A 19067-nucleotide genomic window follows, 5' to 3' on the forward strand; every position below is an offset into this window, starting at 1 on the left:
TATAGCTTGCTTTATATATATTTGCTTGCATGTTGTTCCCTTCCTTCCCACATTATACTGTAAGTTCCTTGTGCAAAGATTTGTCTTGTTTGTATCTGCAACTCTTAGCACAAAGCCTGGCACATAGTAGGTGCTTAATAAAGGTTTAATGAAGTGAAAATGATTCGTTAAAAGTCACCCAGAGCTAGAATTTGAACCCAGGCTCACATTAGTGGTCTTTCCTTTATAATCACACTATTCCTGAACTCTTGATAATTTAAATTTCTCTAGAGTTGTTGGGGTTTTTGTTTTCAAAACAATAGATGCCAGACATCATTTGGAGAAAAACAGATTCAAAGTCACCCACTCTCCAATCCGCCGGAGATGTAAAAAGTCTTTCAGGACCTTGGGTCTCTCGGAATAGCTCTTCCTCTTCTCTTCTCTTCGTTTCCTCTCCTTCCCTACGACCCTCCCACCACCACCACCGGCCCCTATAGAAAAGGAAAAATTATTGATGTCCCTAAAAAAAAAAAAACCCACTACCCTAAATCATTCCAGAAAAAAAGGAGGGGGCTGGATGGAAGTCCGTGAAGCAACAAATGTAAAGTTTAGAGTGGAGTGAGGGAGGAGAGAGAGGAGGATACCTCGCTAAAATCCATTCACTACCATGCTTGAGCAAAGGGCCGGGAGGAAACTGACCAAAATGAAGGCGAGGTGAATACACTACAGACAATTATAATGACGCAAGGTGAGACTTAGATGGGGGCCTAGGAAACAACCCAAGATCGTATAAAAGCATTGGAGAAAAGATCATTTTTAGCTTCTTGTAGGGGACGGCGACCGAAGTAAGGCTGAGGAAGGAAAGCTGCAGCTCTCCTGCTAGGACTGTTACAACTCCAGATGCAGCTGCTCCTACAGCTCAGACTGCAGCTGCTGGGAACCCCCCAGCATCCTAGCTGAGACGGCGGTGGGAGGAGCTGAGTGGTGCGAAGCAGCACGAGGCTCCGCCCCCGAGGGGGAGGGAGGGGAGAGGAGGTGGGACATGAAAGAACCACCCCACCCCATCTCGAGGGCGGCGGTAGCCGCTACTGCAGCAGTAAAAGGGGTGGGCCGTACGCGTGGTCCCGTCCAGGAGGAGGAGGAGCCAAGACGGCTCTTTCTATTTTTTCCCTTTTTCCCGCCCCCTCCCCGCCTCCTTCCTGACTTGCGCGTTGAGCTTGCTCCATCTGTCAGTCTGTCGGCTTCCGAAACTCCTAGGGTGTTATCTCTAGTCGCTTCACGGAGGACCTGGAAGTGACGGCTCCGACCCCCTCCCGCACAGGCCCGGTCCGCGTGCCCCCTGTGCCCCATCCCCCCGCATACCGTCGGGCTTCCGTGACCGCAGCCGACTGCGGCGGCGGCTGCGACGACGGCGGGACCATGAGGACGCTTGGCCCCTGCCCCGGACTGCTTTTGGCCGCCGGCTTGGCGCTGCTTTGTCCTGTGCAGGTGAGCGCCCCTTCTCCTGGGCTGGCATCTACGCGGGGAAAGGAGGGTGGAAACCCGGGCTCACCGTCCTGGAGAGAGGCTCCTTGGACTCAGGATGGACGTTTGTGTCGCCCGCTGAGCCCCCTGAGCGGGCTCTTTAATCTCTGCTAGGGCTTCTGACCCCAACCCGCTCTCGGGGCTGGAGGGGAGGGGAAGGGAGGAGACCCTCCTGCCCCGCGACTACAATTTGGACTCTGCGCCAGGTCGCAATTAGGAGGGGTCCTCTCTCTCGGCTTTCCTCTGCATCCCCTACACACACACACACACCTTCTCTAACTCTTTTCTCCCTCTTCTCTTCGCTCCTCTCTCCCCCTTCTTTCTCTTTTTTTTTCTCCCTCTCCCCCTCCTCTGCTGACCTTTTCCTCTCCTCTTTTCCCCTCCCCCATCCTCCTCTCTTTCTCGGCTTCCTTCTCCCCACTTTCTCCTTTCTTCTCCCTCTCTTCCTCACCTTTTTCCTTCTCTCTCTCCCTCTATTCTCTCTCTTTTCTGTCAGTCTCTCCCTTCCATTTCCCTCTGTCTCTTCTCTCTCTCCTTTTCCCTCTCCTACTTTCTCTTGCCCGCTTCCCTCCAGTCCCTGGGGCTCCGTCATTACTTAATCCTCTCCCCTTCTTCGGTACCGAAGGGAGTTACTAGGAGTGCTTGTGACCCGAGTTTTGCCCATGCTGGCCTGAAAGCTTTTTCAGCTAATCCTCTCCAAAGATTTGGAGATTAGAGAGGTGTCTGAACCGCCCTGGGAAGAGAGGCTAGAAGGGTATGGTAGAGAGCAGGGGCAGACTAAAAGGAAGAAAGTACCTCTTGCCAGATGGATCCTTATCAGGTTTTTGGCTGGGCTAATTGCTAGCTAGATTCTCCACGATACCTAGTCAAATGTGTTACCTACGAGGGAATGGATAAACTTGATGACAAAATGTTCTCAAATAATTAAAGGAAATACTAAATTTCAGTCAGAATTTGAAAATAAAGATTGTAATTTTTTGACCCCAATTTCACTCTCTCTTGAAATCTGTCTATAGACATCCCCTTTCTCTCTCCCTCCAACACATTAATAAACTCTGATCTAGTCCAGCTCCTTTTTACAGGGTCTGAAAATTGAGGCCCAGAACCTTATTCTTCTGATTCCCAGGCCACTCACTGCTCTTTCCCAGTTTTGTCAAATGTTATGTTAGCATCACATCAGGGACTTATCACACATTTCTTCATACTTTTATTTGTTTGTTTTTTTTATTTATTTTAGATTTTAAATCCTTACCTTCTGTATTGGAATCAATACAATGTGTATTGGTTCCAAGGCAGAAGAGTGGTAAGGGCTAGGGTTAAGTGACTTGCCCAGAGTCACAGAGCTAGGAAGTTTCTGAACCCAAATTTCAACCCAGGACTTGATTCTCAATTCACTGAGCCACCCAGTTGCCCTCCCTTCATATTTTAAAGAATTTTTCTAGCCCCTCATTGTGAGGGTAGGGTGTGGGGAAGGAGTGACCCTTAAGTTACTAAGCACCCCTGAGTCCAATAAAGTGGAGGAATCTCCTAAAAAAGGTGGATTCTCTGTTCTCATCTCTTTTTAATAACTCACAAGAACCTCCCCACCCACAGCTATTAGACCTGTGATTTTATTGGTATTGGAAACTCACAATTAAGGGAACCCCTTTAGCAATGAAGGCTTGCACATTCTCTTCCAGTAACTGAGAATAGCCTAGCCACTGAGGTTTACGGAACATCCAGGATCATCCAGACATTCTGTGTTGAGGTTGGGGATTGAAACCAAGTGCACACACTTTTTAATAAGAATACCATTATGAGGTCACAGTTGAAGACAGGTAAAGTGGCTTCACTTTTATTAGATGAAAATTTATTGAGTACTGCCACTTTTGCCTTGCACTGTTGTTGGTTTTTGTTTTTGTTTTTTTTTCTGAAGATTGGGGTTAATAACAGCCTCTACGAAAGCTGAAAAACTAGAGTCAAGCAGAAGCTTCCTCATGGTGTATGTGTGTGTAACTTTTGAGTATTGTGGTTTGCCCTTTCTTGAGAATAGTATATAGCTGTACATTTATTTCTATTAAAAGGGTACATCCAGGTGTAGGATCCCACAACTCTTAGGTTTTTGCTACTACATCTGGTTGGGAGGGTTTGTATACATAAAGAGCTATTTTTGGTCATTTTTTAAAAATCAGGTTAATACACTCATACTATACTGCTCAAGAAAGGGTGAAGAGAGCTCCCCCCAACCCTTAGTAATCTCACAGGGGCCAGATATCCTCATAAAGCTCCAGAAGGGAGGAAAAGTTTGCCTGTTATTAGTCTCACTAAGTGGCATTACATTTGCCAGTTGTACCATTACTATGATCTTTTTTTAAAAAGAGGATCTGTATTCTGGATAATCCTGTATCAGTTTCACCCTTAGGTACTTTAGACCTCTAAAACATTGAGAGAGGGTGGTGATCCATCAAAACTAATTATTGCAAAATGCCTTGAAGCTTTTTTTCAAGTTCTTTACTTCCCTACATAATAATAGTTCATACAACATTCCTTTTGTTATGAAACAATTCAGCTATTGCTTCGGTGGCTTTTGGTCCAGTCAGATGGCTTGCTAATTAATTTAAGGTTCACTGGCTTCAGTCAGTAAAATCTTCACAAACAGAGCTTCACTTCTGTTTAGGTGTGGTAAGACAGTTTTAGGAGTGGCAAGTTAATTTCCCTGCATTAACTTGACTTTGGAAGTTGAGGGGAGAAGGGGGAAGAGGCTGATCTTGCTCAACTATTAATTTTTTTAATAGCTGATAAACAGAATGATAACATAAATAGGCCTGGAGCCATTTCTCTTCTTCTGACCCTCCCCCAACTATGTGAAGGCCAGAAGTGTGATATCAATTATACATGTGAAATCATATTTCTATATAAACAAAAGCAGCATAATATTCCATGTTAGGCATTTTGCAAAAAAAAAATGGCAAGAAAAAATTTTATAGTGGAAAACATTATGCTACCGTTTGCATTAAGACTCAGTCAATTCTTTTTTCTGGAGATGGATGACATTTTTCATCTTAAATCCTTTGTAATTGTCTTGGATCAGAATAGCTTAGTCATTTATTGAAGTGTTGCTGTTATTTTGCACAACGTTCTACTGTTTCTGCTCACTTGCAACAGTCTTCCCAGATTTTTCTGAAACCATCCTGCCCATCATTTCTTATAGCACAATCATATATCACAATTTGTTCAGCCATTCTCCAGCTGATGGACATCCTCTTAGTTTCCGATTCTTTACCACCACAAAAAGAGCTGCCATAAATATTTTTGTACATGTAGGTATTTTCCCTTTTTCTTATATCTCTTTGGGATACAGACCCAATTTTAGGGATACAATACCAAAAAAAAAATGGTATTGCTGGGTCAAGGGGTATGCACAGTTTTTTTTAACCCTTTAGGCATAGTTCCAAATTGCCCCCTCAGAATGGTTAGATCAGTTCACAACAGTGCCTGGAGCCATTTCTAAGGCTTTCAATTGGCCAAAATAATTTTATAACATTTTAGAAAATATTCTTAGTTGAGGAATCCCTGCTTACCAGTCTCTAGTCATCATGAGTCCTCCTTTTTGAAAATGAAAGAGTTTTCAGCTAATGAAAAGACATTTTCTCTCTCTTCTTTTGGCCTCCTCTCCAAATTTAGTTTGGGGGGTGGAGATCTTTATAACGTATGTAGAATAAATCAAAGCAAATTCCTACATTGGCCACCTCCAAGAAATGTTTCATTCAGCATTCTAAGTCTATCACATCTTACAAAGATCTGGGTAGAATTATCATCTCCTCTGGAATCATGATTGTTCATGGTCTTGATCAAAGTTCCTTCAAAGTTGTTATTTTTGCAGTGTCATTATTTAAACATTGTTTTCTTGGTTCTTTTCACTCTGTATCATCGGTTCATACAAATCTTCCCAGGTTTCACTGAAACTGCCCCTTTCATAGTTCTTTATAGTACAATACTATTCCATTACATTCATGCTTTAATTTGTTCAGCCATTCCCCCAGTTGGTTTTCAGTTCTTTGCTATTGCAAAAATAATGACTAACATTTACATAGCTCCTACTATGTACCAGGCACTTTATAAATATTATCTAATTTAATCCTCACAAAAATCTTTGCATGATAGGTCTATTATCCCTATTTCACAGTGAGGAAACACTGAGGCAAACATATTGAATGGCTTTCCCAGGATCACATAGCTAGTAAGTGTCTGAGGCAGGAGTTGAATTCAGGTCTTCCTGATTTCAGACCCAGCACTCTATTCTGTGCCTAAAATATATACTAATATATATATATACACACACTTGAGTACATTTCCCTCTTTCTTTAATCTCTCTAGGCTTTTAGACATAGTTGTGATATCAAAGGGTATTCACAGTTTAGTAAGTTTAGACTTAGTTACAAATTGCTTTCATGAGCTTTTTCTTTAGAAAAATGGAATTTAGCAAAGTTGAAAGTTGAGCCAGCTCAATAGGTATTAGACAGAAAGGTTGTTTTGGTCAATCCAGAAAATGGATTGAGGAGAGATAAGCCAGATTCACTCCTTCCCACCCTCCTTTCTCCCCTCCCCAGGAAGCAAACAATATGACTTAAGTTATACATGAATTATCATGCATTAACCTCTTTCTATTCATCATATTATGAAAGAAGACATACATCATATATTCAAGAAAAAAAACTCATGAAGGAAATTAGGTATAAAATGGGATGTGTTGATCTGCATGCAAATTCCATCAGTTCCTTCTATAGTGGTGGATAGCCTTTTTCATCATGAGTCTTTTGGAGTTGGCTTGGATCCTTGCATTGTTGATAATTGTTATGTCATTGACAGTTGATCAGCTTACAATATTCCTGTACAATATTCTTCTTGTTCTACTCTCTTCACTTTGGATCAGTTCATATAAGTCATTCCAGGTTTTTCTAATTGCTCAATTCTAGCCTTTAGGGATTGGTTTTCGGCTATAATCTTTCGGGTTTCGACTATGATCTTTTGGTTTTCGGCTATGATCTTTTGGTTTTTGGCTATAATCTTTTGGTTTTCGGCTATAATCTGGTTTTCCTTTTCGCTCTGGTCATTTCTGGTGTTCAATTTGCTTATCAGTTCATTTGATTTCCGAGCCTCACTTTCCAAATGCAAGATTCTACCTTTTAAACTGTTATTTTCTTGCCAGATCTCTTCCATTTTCCTCAAAATCTCAGTTTTGAACTCTTCCATAGCTTGTGACCCGTTTTCCTCATTTGAGGTGGGTCCGGATGCTTGTTTGTTCTCCTCCTCTGTTTGCTCGGTTGTCTGGATTTTCTCTGTGTAAAAGTTGTCGAGTGTTAAAGACTTTTTTTTCTTGTTGTTAATCTTTCTCTTCTGAACTTCCTGAGTCTGGGTAGCTATCATTAGCCCAGCAGCTTCTCAGCTTTATCCTCGCGCTCAGGGTCTGTCCACGGTCTTTTGGCTCCTGAAGTCTGAGATCTGGTTTTTTCCAAGGTCAAGCCCCCTGGTGGACCCCCTTGCTTGATCCTCTGCGGGAGGTTCCTTTACAAGTCTCAGGGTGCTGCTTCCACAGTCGTATACCCGTCTGCACTGGTTCCCCACTCAGGGTTTCAGAGCTTTAGCTCGGCTGTGTCTGCCTCCACCCACGCCTCCTCCGGGACCTGTGTTTTGAGCCCGCGCTCAGAGTTCGTGTGTGTTCTTTAGCTTGTGGGGTCCCAAATCTTGCTGCTCTCAGGAACAGGCCCTGGAGCTGCCAATGACTCGATGGGTGCCCCAAACTTGCTCTATTTCTTTTTAGCTGGCTTCGGCACTATAGGTGGTATGTGTGGTGGGGGTGGGGTGGTTGCTCAGCCCGTGATTTAGTGAGAGCTGTTTCACCCCTTTATAGCATGGAAATGTCCTGATTCCACGTACCTTCCACGCTGCACCCTCTTGTGGGGTTCCTTCGTTTGTCTGGACTTGTTTTTATGTCCCCTTGAGGAGTCTTGTGTGTTTTGGTCAGGAGAGGTTAAGAGCTGCTTTTTATTCTGCCGCCATCTTAACCCGGAAGCCCCATTCCAGGTTTTTCTGAAACCATCCAGTTTCTTTATTTCTTATGGCATAATAGTATTTCATTAAAATCATAAGCCATAACTTGTTTAGCCATTCCAAATTGATGGGCATCCCATCAGTTTCCAATTTTTACCACCACAAAAAAGAGCTGCTATAGATATTTTTGTACAAGTAGGTCCTTTCCCCCTTTCTCTGATTTCTTTGGGAGACAAACCTGGTAGTGGTATTGTTGGATTGAAGGATATGCACAGTTTAATGGTTCCAAATTGCTCTCTGGAATGGTTGTATCAGTTCACAGCTCCACCAACAGTGCATTATTAGTGTCCCATTTTTCCCACATTTCCTCCAACATTCATCATTGACCTTTTTTGTCATATTCACCAATCTGATAGGTGTAAGGTAGTAATTTAGAGATGTTTTAATTTGCATTTCTCTGGTGTTAGGTAGAAACCTAGACCAGTTAACCTTTTGACTCCCAGGTAGAAGTTGAGGAAACTCTAAAATAGGACAAAGTTTTGTTTGTTTTCCTTTGTTGATACTTTGATGGACCTTATTTTCTTTTTGGGGAGGGAGAGGAAAAGTGAAATTTCAACCTGAATATCAATATATTAGTATTCAGAGAAAATGACCTTTTCTTAGATGCAGATGGATAGAGAGACTGAATAAGTCTTTGTTGTATTACACTGTTGTATTACACAGAACAAAGAATCTCATTATAATCCAAACAATATAACTTTTGTTTCTTAGGCTTTGCCCCACTTAAATTTTGGGGATATTTGTCAGGTTTTATTTTGTGATTTATGAAAGTAGGAGGATGTCACCTTCAAGAAAGTCAATCCTTACTGTTTCAGGTCTAGAGCTTAATCTCCATTTGGGTATTCAGAGTATATCCATGATGTGTCTCCAGCCTACTTTTGCAGTTTTCCCCAACTTTCTTACACTTGAGCTAAACTACCTAATTCTTATTTTCTGGACTCCTGGCTCATTCCCTCTCTTTACTCCCCCACCATCCCTAGAGTGCTCCTCTTCCTTGCCTATTCCTAAATGATCCATTTTTGAAATCCTCCCTATTCTTCAAAACAGACAGAGCTCAGATCAACAATATGCTTTCCTATGGAATCTTCTCCACTTACCCTAATCATAGTAATAATGGACATTTCTATAGCAATTTTATTTTGGCAAAGCATTTTATATACATTCTCCTTTAGCCCTTATTATAGATAAGCAAACTGAAGGTCAGAAATTAAATAATTTGTCTATGTTTTAGAGTTAATGTTGGAATTAGAATTTAATAATAATAACTAGCATTTACATAGCACCTACTGTGTGCCAGGCATCGTGCTAAGTGCTTTACAATTATCTCATTTGATTCCCACAAGAACCTTAAGAAACTGAGGGAAACAGAGGTTAGGAGACTTGCCCAAAGTCACATAACTAGTGTCAGAGATCAAATTTGAACTCAAGTCTTCTGACTCCCTCATCCAGAAGTGATGATTTCCTCTCTCCTAAACTCCTATATAAGAAACTTTGTTTGTACTACTCTAGGGAACTTACCACATATTGACTTAAGACAGGTATTTATATAATTTTTTTTCTCCTCTATTAGAGTGTAAGCTCTTTTAGGGTGGGAGACTGTTTTGTATGTCTTCTTGTCTCATAGGGGCCAGCATAATACTTTGTACCTTAAAAATTTACTGACCGAGATTTATCTATTTTTAAAAATCTAGATTTCTGTACAATTTGTAAATTTAGGGTTTATTTTAGAGGCTTTCTTTTTGATATATGTACTCATATTTTGAGTAAAAGATGATATATAAGGATTATGTCAGTTTTTTGGCAAACTGAAATGAACAGAACCAGAAAAATGTATATACAATAACAGAAATATCATACAGTGATCAGCTATGAAGGACTAAACCAGTGATGGCAAATCTATGGCATGGGTGTCAAAGACAGCATGCAAAGTGCTCTCTGTGGGCATGCAGCCAAACTACGCCCCCCCCCCCCAGTTTGTTACTAGAAAGGCAAAGGGACTTGGGAGGAACTGCTCCCCTCCCCTTCTTCACCATGTCTAATGACATTTTTTCACATCCTCTGCCCCTTTTGCCCAGAAGCCAGTGGGAGCACACAGGGGGTAAGGTGGGTAGCTCATAGGTGACAGAGCTGGAAGGGAGCAGAGCACTTGGGCCACTTCCCTCCCCCCTCTACACTCACTGAGGACATTCCTCGCTTCACCAACCCCTCCACCCAGCAGACCAATGGGAATGCTTCTTCCCTCCCCTGTGTGGGGAAAAGAGGGGTGGCACTTGGGAAGGAGGGATGACACTTCCATCTCCAAAAGGTTCACCATCACTGGACTAAACTAATAACAGCAAAACAAGGTTCTGAGACAACCTCAAGGGACCCATGATGAAAAATGCTCTCCACAGTCATAGAAAGAACTGTCGGAATACGAATGCAGATTGACACATTTCCATTTCTAACCTTATTTCCTTCAAGAGTTTTTTCTTGCATGTGTGATATTTCTTGTTTCCTAACTTAAGAAATATGGAAATTTGTATTGCATGACAATACTGGAAAAGTTTAGATTATTTACCCTCTGGGGAAGGGGGCACCAGGGTTGGAGGGAGAGAATTTGGATGGCAAAAGGTCCCAAAATAGTTTTTTTTAATATTGTTTCTCCGTGTAATTGAAAAAATAAAAGGAATAGACAAAAAAGAATTATATCAGTTTTTGAGAGGTAAATTAAGTCATAGGTTAAAATGATTTACTCAGGGGCCACTTGGATGGAGTTAGAACTTTGGAAGTAGAACTGGAGTCACTGCTTAGTAGTTTTTGTGACTTCTTATTCACTAGCTTATTGTGTCAAGTCTGAATGGAAGTTTTGAAGATAATTAAAAACTCCTCTTAAAGGGAAGTAGATAGTTTGTTTTGAGATGTGTTCCAATCTCACCCCCAAAATCTAGGTTGATATGAGAGTGTGCCAGCATAATAACATAATAACATTCACTGATATTCTTCCAGCTGAAAGTGGTATCACCTTCCTTGAATTTTTTTCTGGCACTTGGCCTGGATAAACTCCTTTTTTGCCATTACACTCTAACTTGTTTATTTGTATATCTTTCTATATATTTCCTCTTAGACTTGTAAGCATTTAAAGTGCAGAGATTCTTTTTCTTCATTGTATCCCTAGCACTCTGCATGGTGCCTAGTTTATTATAGGTGCTTAACCCCTTTTCTTTTAATCAAAGTAGGTGAAACTGGTGAAGATTTAGAATTGTTGACTTAGTAGTGGTAGCCTGAGGTAATAGACTTCTTTTACTAATTTGAGACACTTTCTCACTCAAACTCTCAGAAAACATAGTTCTCACAAAGACCTATTTTGCAAAGCTTTCTCAAAAAAATGTATCATGTCACTAATATATCAAGAAACCTGTGTGGCCTCTAACTCTTAATCCTTTCATGTTATTCATTTGGTTCTTATGCCTCTATATTTAAAAGTCCCTGGATATGCTTATAAAATATTCTTAAAACATAACTTTAAAAACCAATGCCACCACAATCTTATAAGTATTAATATCCAGATAGAAGTCTTAAGTTCCATAGTCCTCCACTCTTGGCCTTTTACTCACTCAACTCATTTTTTTACTGTTTCTCAGGTACCTCACATATTGAGAGCATTGAACTAAGGCCTGCTCTGGGTTGATCAAGGCACAAAGTCTATACCTGCAAGCATTTTAACTTTAGTAGTAGAATTAGGTTGTTTTGTTAAAAATTTTTACAAAATAGTTTTATGGTATTGACAAAAAAAAAAAACAACTAAAATGACATTTGAAATTTTAAAAAAAATCAGCCCGCTTATTTTTAGATTCATTTTAATTTGGTCTCAACAGTATTACAGATTACTTGGTATGATGTAGGTGCTTACCATCATTACATGTTTATTAATTAGGAACCGTCAGATTGACAGTTCTCTTGGTTAGGTGCTTCAGAGCAGTTTTTTTCCTGTTTACTTTTATAAGCAGATCTTTGATGGCAATTGAAGGGTCATAGACTTGACAAAGAATTGGAAAAAACAACTTCAAGAAATCTTAGAAGTCATCTAGTTCAAAACTTTTATTTTACAAATAGGGCTGCTAGTTGGCACAGTGGAGGGAGTGCTAAGCCTACAATTAAGAAGACTTGAGTTCAAATATAACCTCAGCCATAGACAAATCAATACAAAATATATACAAGATATATGTGGGGTGGAACACTAAAAACTGGAACATTAGGAAAGGCCTTTTGTAAAAAGGAGCTCTTGAGTAGGTCTTTAAATAAAGCTAGAGATTCTAGGAGGCAGAAATGAGAATGGAATTCATTGTGGGCAGGGGGAGTAATGTGTAAATGCATAAAGGTTGCATGTAGAATTTTATATACATAGGGTGTGTTAGGGTGAATAATGTAAAATCAGTCTGGAAATAACATCTGGAGTCAAATTGTCCCGGGTTCTAAATGCCAAAGGAAGGAATATGTATTTCATCTTAGAGGCAGTAAGGAGCTGCTGAAGTTTTCCTCTGTTGTATCTCTGATTTATCACATATCATATATATACCATCTATCTTGTTTGTATATTGTCTCCTCCATCAGATTGTGAGCTTTTTGAGAACAGGGCTTGTCTTTTGCAGTTCTTGATATCACCAGTGCTTAGCTCAGTGTCTGGCATATGAGTGGGTGCTTAATAAATGCTTGTTGACTGAATAACTCAAACAGGAAGTGATATGGCTTCAGTTGTACTTTAGGAATTTATCAATCTGATGGCCGGATGGATGATGGGTTGGAGTAAGGATAGATTGGAGATTGGTGGATCAATAGCAGCCTGCTTTATTTAAAAAAAAAAAAAAAAGTGAAAGCAACTGCATAGCTCAGGGGATACAGAGCCAGGGCCAGAGCTGGGAGGTCCTGGGTTCAAATTTGGCCTAGCTGTGTGACCCTGAGCAAGTCACTTAGCTCTTATTGCCTAACCCTTATTGCCTTGGAACTGATATTCTGTTGATTCTAAGATGGTAGATAAGGGTTTTAAAAAAAAAAAAAAAGTCTAGGTAAGAGGTTATAAAAGCCAAGATGAATGTGAGAGCTGTTTGGAAGGCAGAATCACATGCTTTGACAGTTAATTAGATATGAGTGTTAGGGTTAGAGGAAAGATAGAGATTATGAATCTGAGTGACTAGATAGTGGTGCCCTCTACAGAAATGAGGATTTTTCTTCTGGTGGTGAGTGCTGCCTCCATATGGACAGCTAGCCTCATTCTTATTTAAAACAACTACAATGGTTTAATCTAGAATAGATTTAGGAAAAAAAAATCCCTTTCCTCTGAAATATCCTAACCCTCAATGTCTGTCTTATTGAAATGTAAGTTCTAGGATTCATGTTTTACTCCCTTTAGCTTCCATGATGCCTAATATATAATACCTTGAAAGCACTGCCAAAGAATTCTTCTCTTCTAAAGCCTCAGGTCAAAGTGTTGTGGGGGGCTTAAGGTGAACCCTCTGGATTCGGGAAGGGTACTCTTTGCAAGAATGCAAGACTCCAAAACTTGGCTTAAAAATAAAAAGAGAAATGTATTAATTTAGAATTCATGTTGAATTTGACTGGGAGGACAGTATGGATGGGGGCTTTATACTCTTTATAACAAGTGATATATGACTTCAGGGGGTATGCACTCAGGCATAAGGTGGGGGGGGTTGGTCATCTGGCTGGGGTCAGCCTGAAGATATAGATGGTGACCCTCATAGTTTAGGGGACAAATAGATGTCTTAGATACAACCCGGAGGTATTAAAGCATAGTCTGGAGGTGTATCTCTGTGTCTATCTCAAAACCTAAAGGACCATACAAGTAGAATAATTCTCTCAGGGGACTTTCCCTTTGATGTAGCAGGGTTTTATTAGGAGTTTTTGCTGTTTTAGAGTTAGTAATCACAAGAATGCAAGGAACCAAGGGAATTTTCCTGTTTACAGTTTGGTCTGAAACATTTCTATAATTTGGGGTTGCAAGGTAAACCTAGGGTCCCACATCAAAAGCATCTCCGAAAACCTATTGTATACCACTGGTGTTTCCTAGGGCTTGGAAGGGTAGCATGAGGATTGTGGAACCTGGAGCAGAGTGAACATAGTTGTCAAGAGAACCACAGAAAAGGTAGTTCTTCATCAAAAATGTCAGTTAATGAAGGAAAATATACTTTGGACTCCTGATTTCCTAGAGTAGAAATAGAATTCATTTGTCTGCTTCAACCTCTTACCTTCTGGCATCTTCTTTACAATGTTCCTGACAATGATCATCTGACCTTTCATTGTTACCTTCCTGTTGAATACTTCTAGCAACATAGAAGTCACTCCTTCATGAGAGATCCCTATTCTATTTTTAGACAGTTCTTATTTTTAGAGTTCTTTACATCAAGTCAAAATCTGTTTTCCTTTATGTAACTTTTATTTAACTTTTCCCTGGTGATCTTATTTTTGACCTCTGAGGAGCCCTGCAATATAAATCCATTTCATGGCAGCCTTTTGAATATTTGAAGATAGCTCATCAGGTCTGTTTTCCAGTCTAAATATCCCAAATTCCTCCAGATCTTCCTCATATATAATGGTTTCCAGATCGCTTGCTGTCCTGACCATCTTCCTTCTGGGTAGTGCTGTTTTGTTTTGGAATGAGAAAGGAGACTCAAGTAAAATGGGTGACCAACATGATGCACTTGGGTCTTAAGCTAAAAAAAGAAATTTAGTTTACTAAACTCATCCTTTGTTTTTACAAAATCACCAGGCATTTCATCAAGGTTTACTATGTGCCAGGTACAATACATTAAGCAAGCTACAGGGGAATATAAAGAAAAAATGAAATCATATCCTCCTTACAATCTAATGGAGAGACAAGTACATAAAAAATGTTCGTATATTGCTATTTTATGTGTAGATACAAAGAGAAGGTAATAGTGTCTGGGGAAACCAAGAAAAGGCTTCCTCCAAAGAATGGATTTAACTGAGTCATGAAAGAAGCCAAGGTCTGAGTCCTAGGTGGGGAAGGAGAGTATTTCAAGCCTGCAACTCAGAGGTAGGTGAGAGATGGAGTATTCACATAAGGAACAGCAAGTAGCCTGGGATGACTGGACTACTTTGTTGTTTTTCAGTTGTGTCCAATTCTTCAGGACCCTATTTGGGGTTTTCTTAGCAAAGAGACTGCGGTGGTTTGCCATTTCCCTTTTCCAGCTCATTTTAGAGATGAGGAGCTGAGCCAAGCAGAGTTAAGCAACTTGCTCAGGATCACATGGCTAATAAGTGTCGGAGGCCGGATTTGATTCTAGGAAAATGAGTCTTCCTGACTCCAGATCCAGCACTCTACCCACTGTGCCACCCAGCTGCACTACAGACTGTGTGAATGGGAATAATAGTTAAGAAAAGTAGGCTGATATGAAGGGGCCAGGGATGTGAGGAGCCCTAGATGGCAAAGAGGTTCATATTTGATCTTAGAGGTGATAAGAAGCCATTTATTTAGTAAATGAGGGAAAGGGAATGACATGGTCAGGTTTGTGTTGTAGGAAAAATCTCTCTGGAGATTGTGTGGAAGATGAATGTAGTAGGGGAAGAGATGAGGCAGAGGAACCTTTATTAGAAGGCCATCGCAGTAATTCAGGGAACAGTTGACGAGACAGAACTAGCATGGTCGTTGTCTGGCAGCTCAGAAGAGTATGAATAAGAGATGTTTTGGAGATAGAAACTACTTTACCAGCACATGCTTCTGCTTTTTGTCTCTGGAACCTAGCCATTACATTTGGGAATGTTGCTCCTTGGAGTAGAATGGTCAGGCCATCTGCTCCCCTAAGAAGAGAGTGTTCAGGTTGTGTATGCTGTCACCTTGTGTTCAATAACCTTTGGGAGTAAGCCATTTTTCAGGTAAAGTTGAGGAAGTGTATAAAACTATTTGTTGTTATGGTTAATTAGTTGAACTTTATTTTCTGCTCCTGGATTAAACCTTTGCCTTTCTTTCTTGACATCTTTGAATGGATGACCTTTTAGTTAGAAGTCCAGGTTTCTTCCTATATTTACCAAGAAGGGATAGGTTTATGCCCTCAAATATGAATCTAGATTCATGGAAAAAATAAATTAATTTCTTTACATTTAAAATACCTGGGGAGTAAAGGGGAATAGCAACCTTCTAAAAGTTGATTGCTGTGCAATGAATGTTACTTATGCATTTTGTTACTTATACATTTTTCTTTGTAGTCTAAACTGGAGCTCAGTTGACAAATCAAAAGGAAAAGAATTCTTTTTATTCAAAACTTGCCTTGAATCCTATCCTTTTTTTAAACAAATTTTTATTGATGTCTTTCATTTTCATATATCACCAAAATTTGCACCAATAACCCAGAGGATATTTCATATAACAAATAATATTTTAAAGACAATATAAAGGGAATGAAATCAACAAAACTGATTAATATGTTGAAAATGTGTTACTTTTTTAAAGTTTATTTCCTTGGATCTATTTGCATTAAAAATTATTAGGAAATAAATTTGTGTTTTGTCTTTGAGGATTAACCAATACTGTTTGTTTATAGTATAGAACTTTAGAAATAGGATTTACATACATCAATATTCTCCCTCCTCATTTCCTTCTATCAATTCCTGATAAAGTAATAGCAGTTCACTTTATAGCTTTTAATTCACATATGTATTTTTTCATATCATAGTTAATTGGACTATATCATATCTTTTTACTAAATTATGAGCCTTTGTTTCCTACTATCCAGCACACTCCTCTACCTTTAGTACCTGTTGAAAGAAGAAACTACTAGATTGAGTGTACTTCTCTGGGGTAGCTTCAAACAAATTGCTATGGTTTTTCTTTAGTTATATTTGAAAAATAGTCAAGTGTGTATGCTTTAAGAATATTTAGTGTCTTTAAAAAAGAATGCATATGGCTTCTCTTTTCTGTGACACAGAGTTGAAGAACTAATGTGGTTAATCCTCACTGTCATTCTCAATACAAAGACTACTGACAGAAACTCTCATTTTTAGGTGCTGTCACCACAACCTGGAATTGAAACTTTAAGGGAATATTTCCAGAATACATTTCAGAATACATTTTTTTCCCCCTATAATCTTGTGACTGTCACATGAGGAAAGTGAATGGCTCTTGGGAAACTTTTAAGTAAGAGATTTGTTGCCTTGAATGATTAAGTGATACCCTTGAGGCTGCTGACATTAACATAGTCTTTGTTTTCTCTGATCTTAAGTCTCTAGACCAACTACTCTTTGTATTCTTCCTACTCTTGGGTTTTTGTTTTTTTTTTTTTTTTTTTGTTCCAAATATATCCAAAACATCCCTTTCTAAATTCAGAGCTTTTTGTTTGTTTGTTTTTTTAAACACTTACCTTCCCTCTTAGAATCCATACTGTGTTTTGGTTCCCAGGCAAAAGAGCTGTAAGGGTTAGTAGGGCCTAGCCACTAGGGCAATAGGGGTTTAGTGACTTGCCCAGGGTCACACAGCTAGGAAGTGTCTGTGGCTAGATTTGAACCCAGGACCTCTGATCTCTGGGACTGGCTCTCAATTCACTGAGCCACCTAGATGCCCCCTAAATTCAGAGTCTGAATAGCTAGTCCCTTGTGTGTTGAGGGAATAAGGTCTTATACAACACTATTGATAAGAAATTAATCTCTTCCCCATCTTCCTGGACTTGGTTGGTTTTAAGTCCTACTAGCAATTCTTCCCTCTTCATACTTGAAATTACCTATTCCTCATATCAGTACTTATGGCTATTTAAGAAAGCCCTAAATAGAAAAGTAGGTAAACATTACTTCCTTCAAATAGCTTTCCATTTGTGTGCAACACTACTAGATGTTCTGATTCTGAGTACTTCAATAAATGTTTGCCTGAGGACTTAAACAAAAACCCCAGCAGACCTTTTTAAAGGTATTCTGTCCCTCTAATCCAGTGATTCCCAAAGTGGGCGCTGCCGTCCCTGGTGGATGCTGCAGCAATTCATGAGGTGGTGATGGCCACAGGTGCATTTATCTTTCCTATTAACTGCTATTAAAATTTTTTTTAAAATTAATTTCCAGGGGGCTAAGTAATATTTTTTCTGGAAAGGGGGCAGTAGGCCAAAAAAGTTTGGGAACCACTGCTCTAATTCTTGACTTGAGAGGGAAGAGATGTTATGCTTGGAGAACAGGCAGCCTTTAGAGCAGAGGTTCTCAATTTTTTTATTGTCTTAAACTCCTTCTCCGAATAATGTTTATAAAGTATAAAATTAAATAAAGGATTACAAAAGAAACCAATTATTTTGAAATACAGTTAATTGAAAAAATTTAAAAACAAGTTCACAGAACTTAGGTTAAGAACCTCTGCTCTAAATCATAGTAGCTATAGAGAGACATTACATCCTTATTGTTAAAATGGTTTTTGGCATTTAGGTTGTATTTGTTTTGGTTACAATATTTTGGGTCTTTTGTTTAGGTATTTTCACAATCATGTGTTTGGTATGGCGAGTGTGGCATGGCATCTGAAGGTAAGAGGTACAACTGTGAATATTCAGGGCCACCAAAACCATTGCCAAAGGATGGATATGATTTGGTACAGGTGAGTTTATTATTTATTATATCATATTATGTTTTAGTATACTCTATTATATTTATATTATATAATAGGAGGCTAAGTGGTACAGTAGATAAAACTCTGGATCCAGAGTCTGAGTTTAAATCCTGGTTCAGAGATTATAAGCTTTGTGACCCTAGGCAAGTCATTTGACCTCTGCCTGCTTCAGTTTCCTCATCTGTAAAATGGGGATAATAACAACACTCACCTTCCAGAGTTGTGAGTATAAAAAAAGATAACATTTGTAAAACAGTTTGCAGACTTTAAAGTTTTATAAGTGCTAGTTTTCATCATCATTATTGTTATAGATATTCAGAACATAAATCATACACTACTGTTATCATGTGAGGAAACCAACAGACATTTTAGGGAAAGGAAAAAAGGGATAATTCTCATTAGATATAAACTTTACCACAAACCAAGGGTTCCCAACTTTTTTCTTTGTGTTTTGTCCCTATTCCCCTTGGTTTTTAGTAAAACCTAGATAGGCTCTAATATTCAATATGTAAGGAAATAAATTCTAGAGAGTTACCAAGCATACACACATAAGTAAGATAAAGACAATTAATTTTGAGCATGTAACTTTTTGTATTAGAATACTGTTAAATGTTTATGAATTTATCTAATTCACAGATTTTTTTAAATTAACATCACTACTTTTGGAATACTTCCCATTAGGTTTGGGAAGTCCTGGTCTAGGTCTTTGAGTCTCTGATAAGTAGTTGCAGGGAAGATACTTATATACTTAATAGTTTCCAGTTCTAGGGGGTCTTAAAGTGCTAACTTTTTTGCATTTCTCAAAGGTGTGTGTATGTGTGTGTGTGTGCATACATATATATATATATCAGTTATATTTCCAACATTGCTATTATTTGGAGGCTAT

The 19067-nt window shown here is 39.3% G+C and overlaps 1 protein-coding gene across 1 annotated transcript in view; it reads left to right on the plus strand.

The window, feature by feature from the left end:
* The first annotated feature begins 1021 nt into the window (after window positions 1-1021).
* Window positions 1022-19067, plus strand: part of NPC1 (NPC intracellular cholesterol transporter 1) — a 59131-nt gene continuing 41085 nt past the window's right edge. The window contains exons 1-3 of the mRNA XM_044682985.1: window positions 1022-1131; window positions 1251-1467; window positions 18047-18169. Of these exons, the coding sequence (XP_044538920.1) occupies window positions 1022-1131; window positions 1251-1467; window positions 18047-18169 (450 nt within the window). The remainder of the gene's footprint in view (window positions 1132-1250; window positions 1468-18046; window positions 18170-19067) is intronic.

The sequence above is a fragment of the Gracilinanus agilis genome, chromosome 1 (genome assembly GCF_016433145.1).
Source record: "Gracilinanus agilis isolate LMUSP501 chromosome 1, AgileGrace, whole genome shotgun sequence".
In the NCBI taxonomy this organism is placed as follows: Eukaryota; Metazoa; Chordata; class Mammalia; order Didelphimorphia; family Didelphidae; genus Gracilinanus; species Gracilinanus agilis.